This window comes from Vitis vinifera, chromosome 9, assembly GCF_030704535.1.
Source record: "Vitis vinifera cultivar Pinot Noir 40024 chromosome 9, ASM3070453v1".
Taxonomy (NCBI): domain Eukaryota; kingdom Viridiplantae; phylum Streptophyta; class Magnoliopsida; order Vitales; family Vitaceae; genus Vitis; species Vitis vinifera.
In genome coordinates this window covers 1,428,402-1,454,604 of record NC_081813.1, presented here as the reverse complement: position 1 = coordinate 1,454,604, position 26,203 = coordinate 1,428,402, and the positions used below count along the sequence as shown (strand labels likewise).

The 26,203-nt window shown below is 38.8% G+C and overlaps 2 protein-coding genes across 3 annotated transcripts in view; both read left to right on the top strand.

Moving 5' to 3' along the window:
• Positions 1–20,996, top strand: part of LOC100244657 (midasin) — a 59,425-nt gene extending 38,429 nt beyond the window's left edge. Inside the window, exons 51-78 of one of the 2 annotated variants that reach the window (XM_010656183.3) lie at positions 109–210; positions 322–546; positions 946–1,059; positions 2,099–2,180; positions 2,265–2,395; positions 2,479–2,643; positions 3,137–3,212; positions 3,299–3,411; positions 4,239–4,318; positions 4,432–4,545; positions 11,787–11,855; positions 11,938–12,094; positions 14,016–14,182; positions 14,332–14,444; positions 14,527–14,759; positions 14,935–15,189; positions 15,330–15,551; positions 15,657–15,815; positions 15,901–16,125; positions 16,320–16,610; positions 16,707–16,853; positions 17,206–17,412; positions 17,525–19,258; positions 19,389–19,670; positions 19,830–20,009; positions 20,117–20,215; positions 20,315–20,440; positions 20,561–20,996. In XM_010656183.3, the coding sequence (XP_010654485.1) occupies positions 109–210; positions 322–546; positions 946–1,059; positions 2,099–2,180; positions 2,265–2,395; positions 2,479–2,643; positions 3,137–3,212; positions 3,299–3,411; positions 4,239–4,318; positions 4,432–4,545; positions 11,787–11,855; positions 11,938–12,094; positions 14,016–14,182; positions 14,332–14,444; positions 14,527–14,759; positions 14,935–15,189; positions 15,330–15,551; positions 15,657–15,815; positions 15,901–16,125; positions 16,320–16,610; positions 16,707–16,853; positions 17,206–17,412; positions 17,525–19,258; positions 19,389–19,670; positions 19,830–20,009; positions 20,117–20,215; positions 20,315–20,440; positions 20,561–20,593 (5,901 nt within the window). In that variant the 3' untranslated portion in view covers positions 20,594–20,996. Of the gene's footprint in view, positions 1–108; positions 211–321; positions 547–945; positions 1,060–2,098; positions 2,181–2,264; positions 2,396–2,478; positions 2,644–3,136; positions 3,213–3,298; positions 3,412–4,238; positions 4,319–4,431; positions 4,546–11,786; positions 11,856–11,937; positions 12,095–14,015; positions 14,183–14,331; positions 14,445–14,526; positions 14,760–14,934; positions 15,190–15,329; positions 15,552–15,656; positions 15,816–15,900; positions 16,126–16,319; positions 16,611–16,706; positions 16,854–17,205; positions 17,413–17,524; positions 19,259–19,388; positions 19,671–19,829; positions 20,010–20,116; positions 20,216–20,314 lie in introns of both variants that reach the window. The other variant, XM_059739436.1, reaches the window with a different exon arrangement.
• A 1,115-nt stretch (positions 20,997–22,111) lies between these two features.
• Positions 22,112–23,971, top strand: LOC100258363 (uncharacterized). The gene is made up of 2 exons (XM_010656182.3): positions 22,112–22,224; positions 22,352–23,971. The coding sequence occupies exon 2, from the start codon at positions 22,703–22,705 to the stop codon at positions 23,777–23,779; it is 1,077 nt and encodes a 358-aa protein (XP_010654484.1). The 5' UTR covers positions 22,112–22,224; positions 22,352–22,702; the 3' UTR covers positions 23,780–23,971.
• Positions 23,972–26,203: the final 2,232 nt, after the last annotated feature.

The window sequence follows — 26,203 nt, the reverse complement described above, 5'->3', positions numbered from 1 at the left end:
AAATTTTCCTTCAAATTTCTTATTATGGGTGACTCTTTCTTATTGCATAGTTTTAGATGGTGTTTTTTTTTTCTCTTGAAGCTTAATTCATTTTCCCACTGATAGCAGGTTTCTGTCTTGCAACTAAAAGCTGCTGTTCGTCAGAATATTCTTGTCCGTGTTGCACATTTTGTAGCTAATGCACATCTGTTTGATAATGCATCCTTCATGGTGAGAAGTTCCCCTAATTTCAAAGAACTTGAGTTGTTTGAAATTCAACTTATTAGGAGAATTTAAAAACTGCAAAATTGTTATCTAATGTTAATATATCTTCTGAATCAGCTGTCAAATAAGATATTTGATGAAATCGCATGCTTTTGGATGAATATGAAAGTTCAAGTAAAAGGCAAAGAAGACTATGATGCTCAACAATACAAGTTCAAGCCTCGTGCCTTTAAGATGGAAAACATCATTGAAATTGATATCTCAACTCTTGGCAATTCGTTTGCAAATGAAAGTTTTTCAGAATGGCAGGAATTACTTTCTGAGGATGAATTTACCGAGAAGGTGACCTTTTCCATGCAGTTATATGTATATTTGTTAGTTTGATCTTAATAGCTTAAACATTTAGGAAAGTTGATAACTTAACATGGTAGAGCTATGGCTAAGTATAGGTGTTTAGTTTGAATCTCTTCTACTATTTATTCCCTCATTTGTTTATCTATAATCCATAACTGTTACTGATCTACCTTCATGTGCGGATATGGGGTCGCACTTGATGGAGGATGTTAGCCTGATACACACCGTAGGCCAATATTCTAACAGTTTAGGCTCTTTAGGATATTTGGTAGTTTGACAACATTCAAATTGTATTTCCATGTTTGTATGCTTTCTTTGCAAAATTTTATTTTATTTTATTTTTTTTCTGGTTGGTTCTTTTTCCTAACAATTTCTTTGTCCATTCAGAAGGATGCTAATGAGGAACTAGAGGAAGAATGGAGCCTCATGCAGGAATCCATTCTGAGCAACATGGTCCATATCCACAATCGATTATTTGGATCTGTCAATCTTGTTTTAAACGTGAGTTCTTGGATCTTTCCTGGATGTATATTCATGCCCTATACCGACACAAAACATAAGATGTTTTTGAAGGCCTTTTGAATTGCTTTCCTCAGTATATGCTCTTCTAATGATAGAGAACATGTCTGTGTCACCTCATTTCTGTGTACTACCATTTTTACATGTTGCAGATGTTCTGATCTCATGGATGTCTGAAAGGTATTTTTATGGTGATTTTCTTAGAAACACATGAAAAGAGGCCTTTAATATTGTTTACTGTCCTTGGCTCTATGTACCCTTGCTTTTCCATTTGACCAAGAAAAAATTTCAATATGCGTTCTTTGTCTTTTGGGCTTAACGTCGTGTCTGACCATAGTAAGGCACAACCACTCCTTAGTTATAGCGCCTCACTTGCAAAGACTTGTGCCTTGTTGGAGAGGCGCACCTTATCTACTTATCCTTTTTAATCACTTTTATTATTATTATTATTATTTTATTAATTTTTTTTTAAATTTTTGGTTGAATGCTTCTTTTAAATGTTTGGAATCTTAAATTTTTAGTTGATTGGATTGGATTGGATTTTCAATCATATTTTATAAAATTGATATTCATCCTAAGCCACATATCACTTTGCTCAAGTGTGCACCTTGTCTTGCACCTAAGCAATAGGAAACTTTTGCACCTTAGCCGCATGTTGCAGCTTTTTAAAACTATGGATGTTTCAGTTACGCTGCCTCCCTAGTTTCTATTGAGGAATGCATTTTACATTTTTTGGAAATATTTTTGAACTTTGTTTTGAGTTTTTGCTCCAATGAACAACCATTGCACATAATTGTATCTTTATTTCCCCCTGTTTAGTATTCTTTTACACATAATGCTATTCTAATAAAAATACTTTCATCTTTATGAAGCTCATTTTTTGGGGGTAAGTTGGATATTTCCTGGAACAAGACCTGGAGAGATGTCCTGTCCCTCTCTCTGTTTTAGTTAGTTTGATATCTGTTTCTTTCACATTAGCTGTACCAGAGCTTGCCACTGATATATTAGTGTTTGGATTCAGTCTGGAGTTATTCAGGTATCTGATGCAGACAGATTGCGTTCCTTCATTGACTCCTATGCATTGGGAGTAGGGATGATTAAAGGTAATTTCTGTTTTGAACTTATTTTTTCAGCATGTTAATTTTTGCTTACAGAAACTGACCTCTTGCTTTATCTTTTCTTTCCAGGTTTAGAGGGTCTGTTGTCCTCCAGTTTGGATGTTAAACTGGTGCCAGAGCATTTACTTCGACTTTGTCTAGAGCATGAGCCAAAGTTTGTTTCATATCATAAAGTAGCCCATACATATAATTTTTATAAGGTTTGCAAATTCTGGTACCTTCTAGTTCAAATGTCATATTTCCTATATTGTCAGATCATCACTTTCTCCGTCTTATTGCCTAGGATTCAAATGCTTCTATGATGGCTAAAATGGTGAAGCTACTAACTGCTCTTCAAAAGCGGTTATTGTCACTTTTGAATGAGTGGGAAGATCATCCTGGTCTCCAGAAAATCTTGGGTGTTATAGAAATGCTACTGGCTATTCCTTCAAGCACCCCTCTTGCTAAGGTGGTAACCTTTGCTAGTTGCTCCTTCTTTTTTGTCTTTTTTCTTTAATTTTTCTTTCAGTGATATAGACTGAAGAGCCTAATGGAAAAGGGTCTGATCATCATTGAATGCTTTAACTGTTTTGTTAGTGGAAAATGGACTCATCATGGTTGAATGCTTGACTAATCTGTTTTATGATGCAAAAAAATGACAAAAGAATAAAATCTGAGTTGATGAACTCTAATAATATAGCTCTTATAATAGACCCCAAAATTATGTTTTCTATATTGCACTCATTTTCCCATAGAAACAAGAGTAAAAAAAGTTTGAGCTGGTAATCATTGGTGCATTAGCGTTAGATCCTTCTGTCCAGCCTGCATGTTTGAAAACACTGTTTATAAAATTTTACGGAACAGACTCATCTTCTGTGGGAGTCTGTCCTCATCTGTATGTATCATTGTTTTTATTTATGTGTATTGTCACTGCTCCTTAAAATGTGTTTTCTTTCCTGAAGGCTCTTTCAGGGTTGCAATTCCTGCTTAACAGAATCCGAATATTACAAGAAAATGGCTCAAAATTCTCTCTCTCTGGTCAGTACATTTACCTTTATCAAGTTCCTTTTGCTTCTTGAAGCAGTTGTGCCAATTAATTAATTAATTAATTTTTTGGGTTCTAGATCAACTGGAACCTATTATTCTTTTGGCATCCTTATGGAAAAAAATCGAGTTTGATTCTTGGCCTGCCTTGCTCGACGAAGTTCAGGATCAGTATGAGATTAATGGTGGGAAGGTAAATAATAGCTTTTCGTGGTTATGAAGGGCAAACTTACTTTCCTTTCAATGCAATTTTATATTCATTAGATCTAAATCTAAGCAAATCAGCAAGAAGAATGTAAGAAAATTTGATTGCATAGAACTGGTAGAATAACATGAATAAGGCAAGAGAAGCCCATCAATGAACTAAGAAAGGAAGACTGAAATGTCCAGAACTTGTGAAAGCTGATGTGAGCTTTTTATTATTGTTCAATCGTAATTTGAGTGACCAAAGTAGTGTTTCAAATGCTGTAATGGAATAACTCCTCACAAGCTGCATGAAAAAATGGCAGTACCATCTGTAGTACATAATATATTAAAACTGTGATTTTATGACTCTCTTCGGTTCTTCAATCTACTTGAAAGTATAGATATGCTTACAAGGCCCAATAGCATGCATATCCAAAATTCTAAGATTATGGATTATAAACTCCTGAATATGCCTTAATTTTTTGGATGCTATGTTAAGAGTGTGATATACATTATGACCCCAAATCCTACAAGCTTAAGCTTTTAGAGAATTGGTTATTTAACATGATATGAGAGCTTTGTTTGACGGGAGGGCATGTGTTTGAACCTCACCGCATGTTTATTTCCTCCAGATGTAAGCCCAAAGGAGGCTACACATAGGGTGCATGATATATACATTACAGCCTCAAATCCTAAAAGCTTCAACATGTTTAAAGTAGTCATGCTGCTGCTATCTTCTCTTTGTTTCTTTTCTTGGAGTTTTAATTAATGGATTTGTGTTATATTTGTATGATAGATTATTTTTTCTTTTTTGGGTCCTATTTTGTGTTGCAGTTGTGGTTTCCTTTATACTCGGTTCTTCAACATAGGCAGTCTGATGATATCGCTACATATAATCAATCAACAATCCAGAGGCATGTGCTAACCTATGATCTAGCCTCATATTTATTGCAACTTGTTTCATCAGAAGTTTCTTTTATGAATTTGTTGCATTTGGAGCCATCATCTAACACAACACAACCTGCAGTTTGGAGGAGTTCATTCAAACATCTAGCATTGGTGAATTCAGAAAACGTCTTGAACTTCTTTTTGCTTTCCATGGTCAGATTAGCACTGGTATATCTTTGGGAATTTATTCGAGGTAAGCTGTGATAAATATGATTGACTGTGTTTGAAGCTTCCATTAGGGAATCTTTTTGTAATTTTTGCCTCTATAGATTGTCCTAGAAGGAAGTTGATATATCATCTGGAAATAAAGCTGCTTTAGACGTGTTCTTGGTCTATATCATTCTTATGATATTATGAAAGGGTAACTTATTATGTGGGCACCATCGTTGTATTGCTAGCCCTCCCCTTCAACTTTAGCATTGCACCTTGTCACGTTTGAGACCTTAAATCTGTCAGGATTTTTGCGCTTGCAGGGGTTCTTTGGGTTCCTCCTAGACTTTGTGGTTCATTATTGATTGCAGTCCAGGGTTTTGGAGGGTCTTGCAGGAGGAGCATTCTTTGGAGAGTGGCCACACTTTCTCTTCTTTGGGTGCTTTGGCTGGAAAGAAATGCTAGAAATTTGAGGATAAATACAACTGAGTTGTTATGGGATCTGCTTACTCTCTCCTCCCTTTGGGTGTCACTTTAGAATTTTCAGTCTAGGAATTGAGATCATGTGGGAGCAGAGGGCGATCGTTGAATGAACGAACGAATGAATGAATCCCATCGTTGATGTTAATCTAATTAGAATAATTGTTACTTTGTACATAAATTGAAAGTCTGACTCTAGCTTCTTTGGTTTGACAACCACTTAGTGGAAAGTGATTTGACCACGGTTATCTCATAGGTTTCTCCAAAAAGGAAGAGGTCCTTGGAAGTTGGACAATTAGTTACACAATTTATTTTTATTTTTTTTCCTTTTATTAGGCAGTTTCTTAAAGTGGATCCCTTGCCTGGCAAACCAATAGTGCATAGGCTGGCTAAGCAAGATGCTTCTTTATTACTAGTGTTTGTTAGGGAGTTTTTGCATTACTAAGCTTTGTGCCTAGGTTCTGCATGATGGGCCTTGGTTTTCACCCATCCTTGGTTTCTGGTTTTTAAGTTGTATTTGATTCTACTTGTTTTCTTTAGATTGTTCTCCTTCATGTCTACCTTTTGGTTATTTAATTGTGAATCTTTGCTGTTAATGGTTCTCACTGAGAGAAATAGAGAGGGAGAGAGAGACATGTTGTGATGTAGTACTCGATAAGCCATGAAGTTTAATTATGAGGAGTCTATAGGAAAATAATTGTGGGTTTAATATTGCCAATGATGGAACAGGTAACAAAAATCTAAGTCTTTTGAGTAAAGGAGTTAAGGTCATTAGAAAGCATGAGTGAAGCTTCTAGGGGTGGAAGGAGCTGGTTCGCTGTTGAGTCCAAGTCTTTTGAGCTGCAAGTTGAGGTGGTAGGTGGAAAGCTGAAGGGGTGTATCTGGGAGAGATGTAGAGGAACCACTTCATGGATTAGGTTTGGGGAAGTTAATTTAAGTCGTTTGTTAGATGGTGTTGAAGCTTGTTGCAGGGATAATGGAAATAGAAGGTGGGTTCTTGATTGGTAGGAGAGGGGGAGGAAATATAGATTGGAGCATTGATCGAATAAGGTGGGAAGGTTTCTTCTCTGTTCAGTTTGCGATATTGAGTCCAAGAGGTACTGTGTGATCTTCCCAGAAGGAAGGGGTTTGTTAGGAGGCTGGAACACTCTGGTGGGGAAGCTGCATGGTCTTGGAGTCGTTTCTTTGGTTAGGTTTCTGGACTTAGGAGGTTCAACGACTCTATTTGGGGAAAAATGTTTGTTGTCAAAGACATATGCGGAAATGGCAAAACCGAGGCTAGGGAGGATAGGTAATTCTGTTTGGTTGGAGTTGGGAGAAAGAGAGTTGCTAGGAAGGAAGGATCAGTTGGACTGGTGTTTAGTGGGCTGGTGGGGAGATTGAGAGTGGCTTTTCTGGGTAGAGGGCTTTTGCTGTTTGAGTTTGAGTTTGAGTCTTTGAGTGAAGCTAAAAGGGTTTTGGCTAGAGGGAAAAGAAGACTCAAGGAGAATGTTTTGCATCTTACAAGATGGAATCCGGAGGTGGGGTGTTTCTGGCAAAGTGCTGGCATTAAGGAGGCTTGGGTGAGGGTGGTGGGTCTTCCTTTTCACATGTGGAGTAGAGAGGTGTTAAAAAAATAGGCGATGGTTACGAAGGTTTTATTGCAGTGGATGAGGATACAACTTTCTTCATGGAGTTACAGTGGCCGAGGATTTAAGTGAAGTTGGAAGGCAAGGAGCTACCTAGTTCTCTGGAGATAGTGGTGGGATCAAGTTGCTTTGCCATTCAGTTATGGTGGGAAACCCATCCTTGTTTTGTCCAAGTGGTGCCGGTGAGCAAGAACAGCATGGCTGAAGGTTCCAGGGGTAGGGAAGTAGTTGAGGAAAGCGGCCACACATGGATTATCGTGATGCTTTAAGAGAAAAGGTGGAGTTGGCTGAGGTTCAGAGGAGAGTACAAGACGTGTCGTTGCATGAAGGAAGGCAAAAAGGAGTTGGTGCTGATACTTTTGTTGTTGCAGCTTCCTCTAAACTGGGGTCTGTGGGTAGGTTTGAAAAGTGGGAAAGTGATTTGATACTTGAGAGTAGGGGTGGAAGAGTAGGGGAAAACGTCACTTTTTTTACGTCGTTGGGTGGGTGTAGTGGTGGGTTGGATAGAAGAAGAAAAGGGAAAGTGAGATTAGGCTCAGTAAAGGCCTAATATGATGTTGGACTTGAGGATTGGCAAAGGGAGGGTGAAAAGGTGGTGGGCTTAAGGTCTGTTTATTTAAAAAACTCTTTAGTGGGCCGTGAGGAGGGCTGGAAGATGAGGGTTGGGCTTAGTAAAAGTGGTTTGGGGATCGATGGCCCTTTTAAAGCTTCAGTTATTCTTGTTGTTGATTGTGAAGCTAGGGCTTAGGAGGAGTCCCAAAGAGAAGTCAATGGTGGTTGAAGGTCAGTCTCTGATATCTTAGAGGGGAACCCAATGCTCGCGCTGGCTCCTTTGCTTACCCAGATTGAGTCGACTTTGTTGGAGGTCGCTAGGGCAGAGATTACAACAAGGCGCTATTGGAAAAGGTCTCTAGGTACGACTTTTTTTTTCATGGTTGTGTGGAGACTCCATTTCTCTCTTCTACTCCTTTTGTTTTTGGTCGGGCCTTAGTGGTGAGGGGTTCCTCTGGCTAGGGTGGGTTGGTGGCGACAGAAGAAGAGAGTTCCCTGGATCCTTTGTCCATTGTCTTGGCTGACGGTAGTGAGTGAGAGATAGCAGAAGGAGGGGAAAAGGCTATGGAGGAAGGGGGAGGAAGGGACGTAGCAGAAAAGGCTGTGGATGCAAGGCTTACTCAAAAAGTAGGGGATTTTGGAGACCAGTGGAATGAGAGCAGCTTGGTGAAGTTCAACAAATATTTGGGTTTTTCCTTAGAAGGGTTTGAAGGGGAATTTTTAAGTTTGCTTTAGATGATTAAAAAAAAGGGAATAGGTTAAGAGGAAGGGTGTTGGTTTGACCACTAAGTTCAACTGAGAACTGAAGAAGTTAGAGTGGTCATCAATTACAAAGAAGGGTACAGAGAGAGTGGGGAGGTCAAAGGAAGAGGTGATAGAGAGTTGAGTTGTAAATGAAGTTAAAGTTCTTGTCTTGGAACGTCAGAAGAGCGAATGACAGTAATAAGAGGAAGGTTATTAAAGTTTTAATAAGGGCTCAAAAGGTAGACCTTGTTTGTCTTCGGGAGACTAAGATTCAAGAGATGTCCTTTGGAGTGGGGCACAATTAATGTGAGGGGAACAACTAGAGGGATGGTGGTTTTTTGGGATAATAGAGTGTGGGTATTTGTGTGGATATTTACGAGGGTTTATGTTCCCATTTTGAAGAAATGTAGAGAACTTTTTTAGGAGGAGTTGGGGGCTATCCGTGGGTTGTGGGATGACCCTTGGTGCATTGGAAAGGACTTTAATGTGTCAAGGTTCCCTAGTGAGCATAGCAAAAAAGGGAGGTTAGCGGCTGCAATGAGAAGATTTTCGGAGGTGATTGATGATTTGTGGCTCTGAGGGACCTTCCATTGTAGGGGGGGCCGTTTACTTGGAATGGTGGACTTAATGGGCAAACCATGTCAAGATTGGATCATTTCTTGGTGTCTGAGGACTAGGAAAGTCGGTTCAGTGGGGTGGTGCAAAGCACTCTTTCTAGACCAGTGTCTGATCACTATCCTATCCTATTAGATGGGGGAGAGGTGAGGAGAGATCCTTTACCTTTTTTGTTTTGAGAATACGTGGTTGAAGGAGGGGAGGTTTAAAGACCTATTAAAAGACTGGTGGCAATGGCTCAATTTCAGGGGTTCTAGCAGTTTCAGTTTGGCAACAAAGTTGAAGGCTCTTAAGGGTATTTTGAAAACTTGGAATAAGGAGGTGTTTGGGAAGGTGGAGGTTAACAAGAGTTTGGCTTTACAACAGGTCAATCTCTGGGATACTCAGGAGAGATCTAGAGCCTTATCAGTGGAGCAAGTGGAGGCAAGAAATGAGGCCAGGGAGGAATGTAAGAAATGGGTTCTCATGGAGGAAATATCCTGGAGGCAAAATTCTAAAGAGGTGTGGTGGTTAAAGGAAGGTGACAGGAATACAAGTTTTTCCACATGATGGCGAATTGTCATAAAAGGAGTAATTTGACCAAGATTAAAATTAATGGTTCTTGGATAGATGAGAAGAGGGAGATTCAGGGGGGTGTTGTTAGTGCTTTTCAACACCTGTTGTTGGATCCTGGTGACTGGAGTCCAAGTTTGGATGGGCTGGTTTTTGACAGTTTAGTAGGAAAAGAGATAGCTAGGCTAGAGGAGGCTTTATCTGTTAACGAGTTTGTCTCTGCTCTTTTTTATCTAAGCAGGGACAAAGCTCTGAGGCCAGATGGTTATTCCTTAGTTTTCTGGTAGTCCAGTTGGGATTTGGTGAAGGAGGTGGTGATGAGTTTTTTCCGAGAATTTCAAGAGCATGAGAGGTTTGTTAGAAGACTAAACTCTACCTTCTTGGTGCTGGTCCCAAAAAAGGGAGATGTTGAGGACCTGAGAGATTTCAGACCTATCAGTTTGGTGGGAGGGTTATACAAGCTGTTAGCTAATAGGTTGAAGAAAGTGGTGGGTTAGGTGGTATCCTCATCTCAAAATGTTTTTGTTGAGGGAAGACAAATTTTGGAAGAAGTGCTAATAGCTAATGAGATTATAGATTCTCTATTGAAAAACAATGAATCTGGGGTGATGTGTAAACTTGATATAGAGAAGGCATACGACCATTTAAAATGAGATTTCTTACTCCAGGTGTTGAAAAAAATGGGGTTTGGAGACAAATGGGTAGGGTGGGTTAAGTGGTGTATTTCTATAGCATCTTTCTTGGTGCTGGTTAATGACACACCAACAGGTTTCTTTAACAGCTCTAAGGGAATGAGACAAGGGGACCCCTTTTCACCTTATATTTTTGTAATAGGTATAGGGGCCTTGAGTTGTTTGATCAATAGAGCAGTTAGTGAGGGCCTGTTGACAGGTTGTAGGGTTAAAGGGAAGGATGGTGAGGGAGTTCAACTCACCCATCTGTTGTACGTTGATAAAACGCTGATTTTCTATGATGCTTTCGAGGACCAACTGGCTCACCTAAGTTGGGTGTTAATATGGTTTGAAGTCATATCAAGTTTAAGAATTAATATGGACAAAAGTGAGATCCTACCAATGGGGAGGGTGGAGAATCTAGAGAAGCTAGCCCTTGAGCTTGGGTGTAAGGTGAGGACTCTCCCTTCCTTATATTTAGGGTTTCCTTTGGGTGCACCTCACAAATCAATGACTGTGTGGGATGGGGTGGAGGAGAGGTTATTGAGGAGATTAGCTTTGTGGAAGAGGTAATATATATCTAAAGGAGGGAGATTCACTCTCATTCGAAGCACTTTGTCTAACATGCCTATTTACTACATGTCAATTTTGCGTGCCTAGATCAGTTAGATTGAGACTTGAGCAAATCCAAAGAGATTTCCTTTGGGGTGGCGGGGCTTTGGAGAGGAAGACTCATCTTGTTAAGTAGGCAGTTGTTTGCTCGAATAAAAGTAAGAGGGGATTGGGTGTAAAATGTCTCTCTACTCTAAATAGAACCCTTTTGGGAAAATGAAGTTGGCGCTTTATGGTAGAAAAGGAAGCTCTTTGGAATCAAGTTATTAGTAGCAAGTACGGAGTGGAAGAAGTGGTTGGTATACCCACGAAGGTAGAGAGGGATTTGGTGTGGGGTTGTGGAAGGAGATTAGAAAGGAAGGTTCTCAGTTGAGCAACTACATGGTGTTTTCCTTGGTAATGGAAGAAGAATCAGATTTTGATTGGACCCTTGGTGTGGAGATGAGGCTTTGTGCAGCTCTTTCCCCTCTTTGTTTGCTTTGGCGGTTTCAAAAGAGGAGTGGGTGGCGGAGGTTTGGGACCCTTCGGTTGAGGAGGGGAGTTGGAGTCCTCGTTTTTCTAGGGCTTTCAATGATTGGGAGGTAGTCTTGGTGGAGTGGTTGATCATGACAATCCAAGGAAAGAGAGTTAGTGCAGAAGTGGAGGATAGGGTGATTTGGAAAAAAATAAAAAGTGGGTTTTTCACAGTTAAGTCTCTTTATAGTGCTGAGGAGCTGGGAAGTATAGTCTGGTTTCCAAGAAAAATAATTTGGAGTTCTTATGTTCCACCTAGAGTGGATTGTTTTGCTTGAGAAACCTCGTGGGGGAAAGTTTTAACTTTGGATCAACTCAAAAGGAGAGATTGGACCCTTGGTAATAAATGTTTCTTTTGTCTAGCCAAAGAGGAGTATACTAATCATATCTTAATCCAATGCACGAAGACTAATCGGCGTGGCGCTACTGGATGCTTTTGATTAATAGACGAGTTTTGTGGGATTTATTATTCGCTCTCTTTGGGGTGACTTGTGTTCCCCTTTGCTTGGTAAGGGATACTCTCCTTGGTTGGTAAGCGTTCAACAATAAAGAGTTTTCAGTACATAGGTTGAAGTATTCTTTTGTGTGTAGTTTATGGTCTTGGACAAAGTTGTATATAGATGCTGACCCTTTAACATTAATCGACTTTTTTGATTGGTTGGGCTATAGGTGAGGTTTTTTGTTTTTCCTCATGTTTTGCTTTTTTTAGCCTTTTGGCACCTGCTGTATACTTCATGTATGCCTTGGGTTGCCCTCCGGGCTTCCTTTTTCTAATTAATATATTCTCTTTTGTGTTTACCCATTAAAAAAAAAAAAAGGTAAAATAATTGTGACTTTTTATTTAATAATTATTTTATTGTGTTGAATCATTTTCTATTTTTGGATTCAAAAGTTCTGATTCCTATAGTTTTGTGCAGTCCTTTCCAGATGGAAAACTTAAAGATTTTATACAATGTGTTTGGCTATTATGTGCAATTCTTGCCGATGTGAGTGTCCTCCCCTGTTTATTTTATGATTTGAAATTCTCAAGTCATTCATATGATTGCTTATCATGTTTCACCTTTTCAGAGCTCTGGAGCATGTACAAGCTAATAGAAAAAACATTGAGACAGAACTGAAAGAACTTTTAAAGCTATGCCGATGGGAGCATTCCGAGAGTTATTTGTCCATGGAAAATTCGAAAAAGACTCAGCAGAAGCTTAGGAAGCTTATTCAAAAATACACTGTGAGTGACATACTTTATTTCCTCTTCAGTTCTTTTGTTTTTGTTTGTCTTTGGATAGGAAACATTTTGTTAGAAGGGAAAAGGTTAACAAAAAGAAGAAACATACAAGAGTGCATTTTTCCTTCATGTTCAAGTAGCTTCCTTGGTTATGATATTTATAATCCTTACATTTTAAAGGAATTTTTGAACTTGCTAGTTATCGATGTTTTCAATGGTGATTATGCCATACTCATGTTGTAATGTGGCTTACATATTTTGTCACAAAGTTTGTCCTTGATGAGTGCAAAAATTGAGTGGCAAGTTTCCATCTTTCATTCCATGTATCACTGAAGGACTATTCCTGCTGTCTATTTGCAAGTGTACAGATCATATTCTGATGGTTCATATCCAGATCTTTGTTTCCAAGGACTCACATTTTCTAGAGTTTGTGTTCACAAAGAACCAATTGATACTAATATTATTGTCCCCTGCTGCCTGATGTTGGCATTTTGTTTAACATTAAACATTATGTTTATCTTACTGTGTTCTTCGTACAATGAGATAAGAAACAAAAATTTGTTGGATAGGGAGGAAAAAAAAAAATCCATCTGTTTACCAGACTGATGTTTGCAGAACTCAATACTTGTTCTGTTTATTTGAAAATATTATTTTGAAATATTGACAAATTGCAAATTTATGTTTTGGTGGAACTTATTGAGGGGAATTAAGTATTACCTTAGAATGGTTACTATTTTGCTCTATTGACTTATGTTAACGTTTAAGTTGTGTGGGATTATTTTTCTTCCTCTTTACTTTAAGATTTATGTAACCTTGTTCATTTATGATTGATCAATTTTATAAATTTTGTTATAATTTTTAGAATTGATCTTAGGATTAATTTACCACCATGCCAAGTTTTACATTCTCAATGCCTCTCTTTCCCACACAACTAAGGAGGTCTGTCACTGTTTGGATTTCATTGAGTCAATGCTTCTGGCTGATTTCCTTCCTCACAAAAGATTCTGCATATCAATCTATATCTGGATATGTCCATTCAATGACTACATATGGTTATAGCTGATTAGAGAATCCTTTACGATACTGTGTTAATTGTTAAAGAAATTTGTTTCCACCTTCTTGCTAAAGTTTCTTCTGCTTAGCACTTAAAAAACAGTAGTTCGAGAAAGCTCTTTTCATTTCTATGTTGCATTGTATCTTCTTGTATGCTAGCACAAATCATACTCCTCTTTTCACTCTTCAATGAATCCATTTGGGAGTAAGACCAGTAAGTGCGCACCCTTATATTGATCCACAAGCTCTTTATTCCATATTTCTGGTTTGTGCACACCATCTCAAATTTAAGTGGCCCACAAATTTTTGGCTTTGAATACCTTACCATTCAATCACAAGCATCAGCCTAATTTGAAGGGGCAAGATTAGTCTATTTTAGAGAAACTGAACTACAAGTCCCCTAGCCAAATGCAAAGTTTTGAAGCTGAAATTTTTGTGATGGGACTTGTTTGCAGTCCTCATTAAATTGACCAGTTGCTTATGCCAAAGAATGCAAATTATGCATGGCAGAGCAGTTAGTAAATGTGAAAAGAGAGAAAAGGGAGAATCCCTAATTTTTGTTATTGAAAAACTGTTAATAATACACATTGGACTTGGGTATATATATACATGTTAGTGGGACCCACAATACAATGAGGAAAGAAAAGGAAAAGTAAATAACTGTACACTATCTAACAGTAAATATACAAATTCACCATCTTTTTACCCTTCCCTTATCTGTCAACTTAACAAAAAGGGTTCTTACCCTTCTCTGCTTGTGTGTGAGACTACTTTTGTGTTGCTCACCACCATAATTTGCATGACAACCTTAATTCTTAGTCAGCTTCATTCCTTGTTGATAGTTGCAATATGGTTGATTTTGTTCTTACAGGATCTACTGCAACAACCTGTAATGCTTATTCTTAACCTGGAAGCCACACAAAGGGGGATAAAATCTAAATCTATACAGGAGCTGAAGGTCCTTGGTGATTTTCCTGACAAGCATGGAGAGGAGTTAAATGCAGCTACTGATCTGACAGAGTTCAGTGATAAAAACAGGTTAAAATATTTGTCTACTTTCAGCATGCTGTATTCCCAAAAGAAAATGGAAAAATAAACACTCCCCACACCACCCCCCCCCCCCCCCCCCCCCCAAAAAAAAAAAAAAAGACTGCTTTTGGAATTTGACACAATTTCTCTTGGTACAGATCTGTATGGTATCCAGATTGGAGGAAGAAAGTAGCTTTTGCCTTGAAAACATTGCAACTGGGAAAGACACCTGAATTTAACATCCCATTTTTGTGTTTTGAGGATGCTCAAGGTTTTCCTTCTTTCCTCAGTTGGTCTTTTGTGCTTTAAATTTATCAAATTTCAAAAACCATAAGGATTTAAAATTTGTGTAGATGTTGAGAATACCACCCAGCAGGACTTAGCTTCACCATCACCATGTCTTGTGTACCTGGAACACTGGAGGGAAGTAAGGTCTACACTTGAACATGTATGCAGAACTGTGACAGAGTGTGCTGATCTCTGGAAGGATGTAAGCAAGAATCTAGGGAAGAGGAGGGCATTGTCTGAACTTCTAAAGCTGTTAGAAAGTTGTGGTCTCTCTCGGCACAAGTCCATATTTTTCGAGGTACTAAAGAATGAATGCTACTTTTTGTGGTTTTCAAAGTTTACTTGGATTCTAGAAAGAACCTTTCCATTTTCCTTCAATACCTTTTTTGAACGTCTAAGGTGTTACTGTGTGTGTCCAGCTTGTGTTATACAAGTTCTATGGGGATTTTATTCTGATAATTGGCTTCTTGTAGGATCAACTCAAATCCAACCAGTCAAGTTGGTTGCTACAGCCATCATATGATGTGCAGCATTTGTTACCAATGCAGGGCAGGCTGCCTTATCAAAATGTTGATCTAGCTGCTTCCAGCCAGTTACAGAGTTTGATCCATGAAGTTTCTGATGTTGAATGGAGTGCGGCAAACCGATATTACTTCAAGAGCATAGCCTCAGTGCAGCTTCTGCGACAGATTTGCCTGAATTTTCACAAGGATTTTACGCTTGAACAGGTTGATGCCTTGAATTATATATTAGTTGATACTACAATCTGTTTGATAGTTTTGCATGCCATCAACAAAATTCTGACTTGGTTGGTCTCTATTGACAAGGATGGTTGACAAGCTTATCTTCATTTGAAAATTTTATGTAGGTTAATAGATCAGTCTCCTTTCTCGACCATCTCATAATAATACAGCAGGAGCAACGGAATGCAGTTTATCATTTCTCTGAGCATGTGAAAGACCTGAGAAAAAGTGTAGCATCTTTAGAAAATTTGTACTCAAGTTCTACTACTTGTGATAATGGAACTGATAGCAAGTGCTCTGTTGCCCCAAACCAGCATGCCACACTTAAATACATGTGGCAACAAAAGGTAAGCTTCCACGTTTTGGATCCTGCTTGACATATGTAGAATGTTTTCTGATTCTCTAGAGCTTGATATGGTGATGGTTTTAATTTCTCTTCACATATTTTGCAGCAACTGTTCGATGGTTTGTGTTCCATGTTACATGAAGAATCTTTGTTGCTAAGAACGGTCGAGAGTACCCATTTGAGCACTTGTCAACATGTCAAAGGTTCAGCAAATAGGGTTCTTGTTTTCATTGAGAAATTTGTTCCACTGTTTCAGAAATCTAAGGTGCACATTTGTTCATCCATTATGTTCTCCCCTATCCCAACTGTAGCCCTTCCTCCTCAACTGTTTTATTCAAACTCTGTAACAGGAATCTTTGGATGATTATCTTCTCGGCCGTAATAGGGTCCTAACCACAGTAGCAACTTCCTTTTATCCTCCTGTTATTACAAAACAAATGGAGCAGTTGGTATTTCAAAACTTCCAGGTCATAAGGGAGTTTGAGGAGTGCTTGTGTGCTTTCCAGAGGCAAGAAGTGGATCGAAGATCAGTGCAAGAGGTTTTGCTTAATCGTTTTGAAGATATAATGAAGAAGGTATCCATAGTATCCCATGCATCTTTGTTGCTCCTTTCGATTGATTTTTACGTATTTGCCAGCGAAATGACAGTGGATCTTTGAGAAGATAGGATCCCTCTTAATCTAGCAAAAGCTTTCCTCAACATGTTAGCTTTCCATTGAGGCAGGTGTTTGGAGGAGAACTTGAACTAAAATTGTTTGTACTTTTGCAGGGGAAAGCAATGGCAGAACAGTTCAATAATGCTCTGGAGGGAAGGAGTGAGCTGAGTCCTTGTGATGAAAATCATTCTGAACTTGAAGCAGGGTTTTCTGGAGCCTTTGAAAGAACGTTGAAACATATTATGGATGCATTTCAAAAACTAGGCCCATTGAATAATACTTGTGCTCTTTCAGAATGGTCATCTGACAATATTACCTCGTGGAAAGTTTTATTTGAATCATATGTGATGAATCTGCAGTTGGACAGTATTTGTGATGAACTTCATAAAACAATCTTTTATGCAGTAAGTTTTGTCATCTTAATCTTGTCATAAAAGCAGTTTGTACAGATTTTTCTTATCCGTTTTGTTTTACCGTCTCTTGTAATGTGCTTTACTCAGGGAAAACTGCTGAACCATTCTGGGAATAAAATTCCTAGTTTATGCTTCCAAGTTGAAACATATTTTAAGCATCTATATCAGTTGTTGGACTTAGTATCGGGCTTCAGTGATGGTCTTCTCCATGATTTCTTAGATGTGCATAAAAAGGTAATCCGTCATCTTAACATCTGTAGTTTGTTATGATCCTTTCTTTATCTTTTTCATTACATGGTGTATCTTTCTTTTAACAAGGTCTTTTAAAATAAAACCAAAATGACTGAGTTTGTTCATGTACAGTCAGTAAGTGTTTGTTTATGGATAAGGATGCTTAATATTGGGGATAAAACACCATATCGTTTTGTATATTCTTAAATATTCCTTTCCTAATAAAAGTATTTCCTTCTCTTTTTGGGGAAAAAAGCTTAAATAGTTTGGAGCCTTAGATTGTGGATTATTTATGACAGTAGTTGATTTCAAATCCTGAATGTCATTATGACTAGATCTATTTACTTGCATGCAGGTATCAATGATGACTCATGTGCTTGCAAATGTTTTTGCTTCTTTATATTCTGAAGGCTTTGGCACTCCTACAGAAGACCAAATAGATGACAATAGCCATGATACATCTAAAGATGCAAAAGGAACAGGTATGGGGGAGGGTGTGGGATTAAAGGATGTCAGCGATCAGATAACTGATGAAGACCAGCTTCTTGGAGCTTCTGAAAAGGTTATAATTTAGAGCATGTTCACACTGTTTCATACATTATACAGCTCCTCTTTTTCCAGCTAATTACTGAAAGCTCTATCATCTCATCTTTTTCTCCTCTATTCTTCTACAGCCAAGTGAAGAACAAGATGTGTCAGATGAAGTCCCTAGTAAAAATGATAAAGGGATTGAGATGGAACAGGATTTTGCTGCTGATACATTCAGTGTTAGTGAAGAATCTGGAGATGATGACAATGAGGACAGTGGGGATGAGCAACTGGATTCTGCAATGGGCGAAACTGGAGCTGACAGTGAGATTGTTGATGAGAAACTCTGGAATAAGGATGCAGATGAAAATGCCAATAACACAAAGGAGAAATATGAATCTGGGCCTTCAGTCACGGACAAGGATGCAAGCTCTAGGGAGCTTAGAGCAAAGGAAGATGATGCTGCCGCTGCTGCTGATGAACCTGGACAGCTTAATCAGGATGAATCTAACGAACAAAACGATGAGATTGGAAGCCAAGATGATCTTGGCAATACAGAGAACATGGATGACATGAACATGGACAAAGAGGATGCATTTGCGGATCCTTCAGGATTAAAGCTTGATGAGACAAATCCAATGAAAGAAGATTTGGACATGGATGAACAAGAGGGTGCAGATCCCATGGAAGAGGCACATCCTGAAGAGCATGACGAGTTTACTGAGAATGGTGATGGTAAGGAAGAAGATTCCAATCCGGCAGATGAAAATCTTGAAGAGGCAGAATCTGGACAAGTGGATGGAAATTCTGAGAGGGATGATCTGGGGAAGGGTAATGAAGAGAAAGCTGACATGGATTTAGAAGCACCAAGGAAAGATGTCTTGGGACCAGGAAATTCTGACTTCATTAGTGATCATGTGCCCAATGCAGAATCTGCAACACAACCAAAGGATGACATGCAGGCTGCAGATTCAAGAAACATGGCACCAGAAACAAAATGGTCTAATAGCAGTGATATTCACAATAACCTTGCACCTATAAGTGGCTTACCTTCCAATGATACTTCTGAGATGGAGATGATGGTGGCTGACTCATCTATGGATGGGAAACTCACCAATGATCAACCCAAAACTCAATTGCCTCAGCAAGATTCTTCATCCATTCAGAAAACCCAAGCAAACCCTTACCGTAATGTTGGGGATGCACTTGAGGAGTGGAAAGAAAGAGCCAGAGTGTCTTCTGATCTGCAGGAAGATAACACAGAGGCTCCGGAGAATGTGGAGGATGAGAATGCAGATGAATATGGATATGTTTCTGAGTTTGAGAAAGGAACTGCCCAGGCATTGGGACCTGCAACATTTGACCAGATTGACAAGAATATCACTCAAAATGAGCCCGATGTTGATGGGGTTATGGCACAAAAAGAACACCTCACTAAGGAGAATGAGAAACAAAATTCTGAAACAGACCCTATTAAGAGTTCTGCCCTGAATCTCAAGAAAAGGATAGAGGAGCAGATGCAGATTTCAGATTCAGAGGTTTCACCAAAGGAAATATCCCCAGAAGTTCAGAGTCAGGGTGATGGTGATCCTGGAAGTGTGTCAGAAAGTTTGGTCTCCATTAAGAGATCTTACTTGAATGAGGACATATATCAACTCAGTAAACTTTCAGTGAGTGATGAGCTACGAAAAGCCAAGAATCTTGAGGAAGCATCCAGTGATATGAAAGACAATGCAGCTGCTCTCTGGAGAAGATATGAGCTGCTCACAACAAGGTTGTCTCAGGAGTTGGCCGAACAGTTGCGTCTCGTTATGGAACCTACTCTAGCTAGCAAGCTCCAAGGAGACTATAAGACTGGGAAAAGGATTAACATGAAGAAGGTAAACAGCAATATAATATACATATTTTAGTATAAAAACTCTGTTCATTTTTCTGTGCCTTGATTTATTCTACTTCTGAGAGGTTTTTTTTTTTTTCTTTTTTTTTTTTGCATAATTGGGGAAATATCAGGTAATTCCATACATAGCGAGTCATTACAGGAAAGATAAAATCTGGCTGAGGCGGACCCGACCCAACAAGCGTGATTACCAAGTTGTCATTGCTGTGGACGATTCTCGGAGTATGTCAGAGAGCTGTTGTGGGGATGTTGCTATTGAAGCTTTAGTGACAGTATGTCGGGCCATGTCCCAACTGGAAGTGGGGAACTTGGCTGTGGCCAGCTATGGAAAGGAGGGAAACATAAGATTACTACATGATTTTGATCAATCTTTTACTGGAGAGGCTGGGATCAAGGTTAGGACACTGAAAACTATCATGATTATCTTTTCATGCATGAGTACAGAAAAAAGAGTATCGGATTTTTTTTTTCAATCATCTGTTTTTCATACTCTCTTTATTCCATTTTTAGAGATGTGTTCATTGATTTTGTTGTGATTAATTTGGCTGGAACAGATGATCTCCAATTTGACATTTAAGCAAGAGAATACCATCAAAGATGAACCAGTGGTTGATCTGTTGAAGTATCTGAACAACATGCTAGACACTGCTGTTGCAAATGCTCGACTCCCATCTGGACAGAACCCACTTCAGCAGCTTGTCTTGATCATAGCAGATGGTCGGTTCATCGAAAAGGTACCCTCATGCCTCACCTTTAACATCAATTTTGACCAAAACACAAATCTGCTCACCTGGTGTCATCATCCCAGAACTTATTCTACATCTTTTCTGATCAATGACAGGAGAACTTGAAGCGCTGCGTTAGGGATGTCCTGAGTCGAAAGCGTATGGTCGCATTTCTGCTTCTAGATAGCCCACAAGAGTCCATCATGGACCTCCAGGTATTTCCTTGTTCAATTCCAATCTCATCTCATGCTATTTTCGAGCTCTGCCATACACATCTTTAACCGTGTGGCCCCTCTGCCATTTTTTGTCTCCAGGAAGTATCATTTCAAGGTGGGAACATGAAAATTTCCAAGTATCTAGATTCATTCCCCTTCCCCTACTACATCATACTGAAGAACATTGAAGCACTTCCCAGGACACTGGCTGATTTATTGAGACAGGTATTGTTATCTCTCTCTCTCTCTCTCTCTTTGCAATTAAACCTCAACCCATAACTGCATACTAGAGCTGTTCAAAGAACTAATATTTATCATCTTGGTTGCTCTCTCGAGCTGCTGCAGTGGTTTGAGCTTATGCAGCATTCAAGGGACTGAATCGACTCGATCAAGAGCTTTGCCTAATGCTTCTTATCAAACCCAGTAAACTGCATGGATTATGAAAAAACCCGGATTCGTTTCATTTGCGTACGTACGTGCTTTTACTCGTAAACTCCACCGAAGCGGGGCATCCCATTGGCTCCAGTTGCTTTACAATTTTGTTTACAATAAGAGAGAATTTTGCTGAAGGTACTTGAGGTGAGAAAAGTCACATCCACTGATGGAAACTGTACATTATGTGAATGAGGTTACAGAAGATAGAGCCGAAGTTTTGGCACACAGCTTGACATTGTAGAGGTACGAGTCTTCTCTTTTCTGGGATTTCAAGAGCTGTAAATATATTTGTGGAACAATCGCAATTATCATTAATATAGAGCATTGGCAAAGCTTTTTTGGTTTTTTTTTTTATCACAAATTCATAATTAGAAAATCCACCTTATTAGAAAATTCACCACATAAAATATAGAGAGAAATCTATGAAACTAAACTTAGAAATTTGCTAACATTTTTCTTAGCAACCAAACATAATTAGAAACTCTAATTATGGTTTAATTATTAATTTTTTAACTCATATAATTAATAATTATAAACTGATAAAATATGGTATTTTGATAAATTTGGAAATATATATATATATTAAATTACTATCTTTTTTTTAAATCATATATAAATATAGTAATTAATTTTTTAGATATTTTTAATGTATAAAAATAAATAGATTTATACTTTACAGTATATAGACATTAATGAGCCCTCAATTTGGGTTCGAGTTGTTCAATATAGACCTATTTTTACTTTCATACGACACCCTTGTCGTAAAGGTACGCTTACGCTTTGGATGCGAACGTAAGGATAAGTTGGAGTTTGTATCAGTTAAGTCATGTTTGGTTGATTAGATATAACATAGAATAGGATAATAGAAGATATAAGATATTTCATCCCGTATTTCATTAGATATAACATAGAATAGGATAATAGAAGACATAAGATATTTCATCCCGTGAGATATGATAAGTTATTTTATTAGTTATTCCAAATTATCGAACAGTTCCGGTAGAAAGGCTTGTTTAATAAAAGGATCATTCGAAACCAAAGACCTTACTGGGCTAAGCCAAGGTCGACCAAGCCCAACCCAACCCAAGAGGGCCCAAGTTCAGTCCACATCAATATTCTTATATGATAAATGATGATGAAAAGTATATAATAAATGGTAATAAAACATGTCAAAAAGTTACTAAATACCAATTAAATTTACAATTCTAATATTTAATAAAAACAAATTATAAAAAAATAATGTGGAATTATTACAAATTAGATAGGGTAAAAATGAAAAACACTGCACAGATTTTGTAACGTGGCAAATTGTGATTGGATCAGGGGGATAGGTGGCGGCCAAGCGAGCTCCACACCAAATGTAATCTCCGGATAGGGATGACACGTCATCAACCTGTCGAGCAGTAGGCTCGGACATCCCGCCCTGACAAAAACCCTAACCAAATCTCCCCTAACCGGTGACCGCCACGTGTCCGTCGCCCCACGCCTCTCTCTTCATATTTCCCCTTAAAATAAGCCTCGGCATTTCCGGTTACCCACGCCCGTCTCCCCCTCCCCAATCTCCATCTCCCAGTGTACATATTCTCTTTCTTTTTTATGTCTCTAGAATTTTCTCTCTCTAACTATAGCTGTATCTATATATAGATGTATATATATATATATATAGATATATAAATAGATAATTTTGTTTCAATTGTGTAGTTTACGAACAAGCCCTAGGTTTATCCGGCGAGATCCGATCTTTCCGGCAAGGTTTTCCGGTCGTCGCTCGGAGATCACTGGGTCTGCGACGACGATGATCGAGTCCGGTTCGGAATGTCCGGTGAGAATCGAGAAATGTTAGATCCGTTCGCTGTGGTCCACGTTCGATCCAAAATCTGGCTGCGCAAGAGGAAAAAAAGCCCTGAGAGTCGTTGATTTGAGTTTGTATTATAGTTATTGTCTAGTATTTTCTTGGTGGTTGTACAGTTGGGGAATAGGGTTAGAGTTTGGGGGTTTGTACAGGTGGTAGGTGTTCTGGGGAATTGGAGTGAGTCGTTGAAGGTGGCGAAGATGAGTTTGAGTGCGGCCGAAGAGGATTCGGCACAAGAGATTCATTTACCGGCTGATATTGACTGGGAAATGCTTGATAAGTCGAAGTTCTTTTTCCTCGGCGCCGCGCTTTTTTCCGGTGTATCGGCGACGCTTTATCCGGTGGTGGTGTTGAAGACGAGGCAGCAGATAGCTCAATCTCAAGTTTCTTCTATCAGAACTGCGTTTTCGATTGTTAGGCACGAGGGGTTTCGAGCTCTGTATAGAGGATTTGGGACTTCTCTAATGGGTACAATCCCAGCTCGAGCACTGTACATGACTGCGCTTGAGGTTACGAAGAGTAATGTTGGAACAGCGACGGTTAGATTAGGTTTTCCGGAACCGACTGCGGCGGCCATCGCCAATGCAGCGGCGGGTTTGAGCGCTGCAATGGCAGCACAGCTTGTTTGGACCCCAATTGATGTGGTGAGCCAGAGACTTATGGTGCAAGGTGGTGGTGGTGGTGGTGGTGGTGGTGGTTGTGGACCTGGGGAAAAATTGAAAATTCCGAATGCATCTTCGTGTAAATACCTTGGTGGGATCGATGCATTTAGGAAGATTCTGAACACAGATGGGCCAAGGGGTTTGTATAGAGGATTTGGGATATCGATATTAACCTATGCTCCATCGAATGCGGTTTGGTGGGCATCTTACTCTGTTGCACAAAGGCTCATATGGAGTGGAATTGGTGTTTATTTGTGCAAGAAAGATGACGAGACTGGTGAAAATGGTGTAAGCACCTTTAGACCCGATTCGAAAACGGTAATGGCGGTTCAGGGGGTGAGTGCAGCCATGGCAGGTGGTGTATCGGCATTAATCACAATGCCCCTCGACACAATTAAGACGCGATTACAAGTTTTGGATGGGGAAGAGAATGGGCGGCGTGGACCGACCATTGGGCAGACAGTTAGGAATTTGGTTAGAGAAGGTGGATGGATGGCTTGTTACAGAGGTTTGGGGCCTCGGTGGGCTTCAATGTCCATGTCTGCAACAACAATGATCACTACATATGAGTTTCTGAAACGGCTCTCTGCCAAGAATCAAGAGGCCTTAACGTGAAGAACAGAGGAGAAACAATGACACCCAACGAAAAAAAGAATGGGGTTTTTCTTTAATCCCTTTTAACTTCAATCCTTTAATTTTCTATTAACTTGTTCTTTTTCATCTCCTTTTACTTTTTCTTTGTTTGCCTGCCTACCTTAATCAATGTAAACTGTTGCAGGTTTTCTTTATATATAAATACCTTTTTTTCCCCACTGCACATTGTCTATGTTATCTTCATATGAAATTGTGTTATGTGTTACACATAACATATGGTTTGTTTGAAGCTAAAATAGAAGGGTGTATAATGGGTCCTGCGTGTTTGGGTTATCTTCAGTTGCTTCCATCTGCAAGCAATAGAGTTTTCAAGATTCCTTGTATTTAGAATTGAATACCATCTTAGCTTTGAAGTAAAAGGGTCATTGGAATCTTGTCTTGCATAGACTTTAGATTATGCACTACGTTTTGTTGGACTAATCTTACCCGTTCATCATGCTGCCTTTCATCATGGTGGGGTCATATCAACTTTTTTTTATTCCTAATAAATTGATTAATACCCACATGGCGGTGGGTGGAGGAAAGTTTAGGTAATTCTGTTTTGGGTGTATTTTATTTATTTTGTACAACTTTAGACAAGTGGTGGGGCTACCCACCACTTGGATGGATTTGGATCTTGGGGGCATGATTCAAGACTTATATTCACAAGTGGCCCTACTATATCCACCTTTATTTGTCTTAGAATTTACGCTATAGCTACCAACAGATAAACAATTAATGACTGATAGCCACCTTGTCTTATATGCTCCCATCACATTATCATACCCATGAATTATTGTCACTTATCCATTTTGTTTTATATATGGCGATCTAACCAATCTCCATACTCCTAAGATGTGGTTTTATTCATATTCAGGCGCGTTTGATCATTTACCCCATTCGGATATCAGTTGGATTAAGACCAGTCGGTTTGATTTTGCTGCCTATGACTGTTAGGTTGTGATCAAATAATGGGGACACTTCAGTTTGTCGGATTGTACTTGTGTATGGAACCTTGAATTGACATATTTAGGGCTGAGGGAAAAGCATTATCTCTCAAAATCTTAATTCCAACATCTATCAATAAAACATCATCAATCAAATGATATCTTGTATACATTTTTTGGTTTCATTGTTTACACTCTATTCTCATATGTTTGTATACCCGAACTTTGATTTTATTTATTTGTACTATAATTCAAAGGTTTAAATGTTATTATACATATTCAACGGTTCGGATCTTTTGTTTGGTAGTTACGATATCTTAGCATTTTGTGGAAAATGCTCCTTTTCTTATTTGATCTGCCAATTTCTGCAGAAGAAGCTATTTAAAGGGCGCAAATCTAGTCAAAAACTGGCTAATTTATGTATGGTTTGGATATTTATACATAGTGGGGGGTGTAGGGCAGTGGAGCAGGTAGCTTTTTGCAAGTGGAAAATTTTAAGAAACAGTAGATACCAAGTGGGTTATATCCCTTTTGCCTGGATTTAAAGCATGGTTGCAATAGCGGGAGGCAGTTCAAAAAACTATACTATAAACCCCCACTTGCAGCCCATGTGCGCTACTCAATTTTATGGGGCTTGCCAATGTTTATATATAAATTCATGAATCTATTGTTTGTGGGTTTTGGTAGAAAAGCATTGCTCAGAATGGATAAGGTTTTTGGGTGACATGGACAGTAATGATCCGTATGTTCTGAGCTGAAAAAGAATCAGGGGTCCATTCCATCAGAACTTCTGAGTTGTTTTCCTTGGAGTCTGCCAGTCTGGTCTGTCTCTTTGACTTGTACCTTTTACCAATATCCTTGATTTGTATCCTGTCAATCTGTGATGTCCCTTTCTCACTTAGACCGCTATTGATACTAGGCTGCACTTTGGTATGATAAGAGGGAATAAAGCTGAATCATAATACCATCAAGGGAATCAAAACCTTAATAGAATTTAATTTAATTTCCATACCAATAAATTTTTTATTCATATTTTTATTTTAAAAAGTTTGGGTTTCCCATTCTGATGATGAGTCATTTCTGATTATACCAAAAAACCTTCCATCATTTAAGGCAAGCTTCCATACACTCATGAGTGGTAGGGAAATGGAAATGGAAATTTTGTCATCATTGCGAAGCCATCTATAAGAAAAAAGAGACCCGTCATTGGGTTTGTTTGGAATTCTTCGGAAATTGAATCAACTATTAATGCTGTTTACACGTAGAAACATGACCCATCATCTAAATAACTACGAAATGAAATCCCATGTCACATAAAAACATTGCTCCAATGCATGGCTATTGCATTTTTTTCATGTGCTTTTATAAGCAAGCTAAAGGGATATATTAACAACACCTATAAAAAAAATTATGCACCAAAATACATAGTTCGTATACATGAGCACCAAAAGCAAGATCA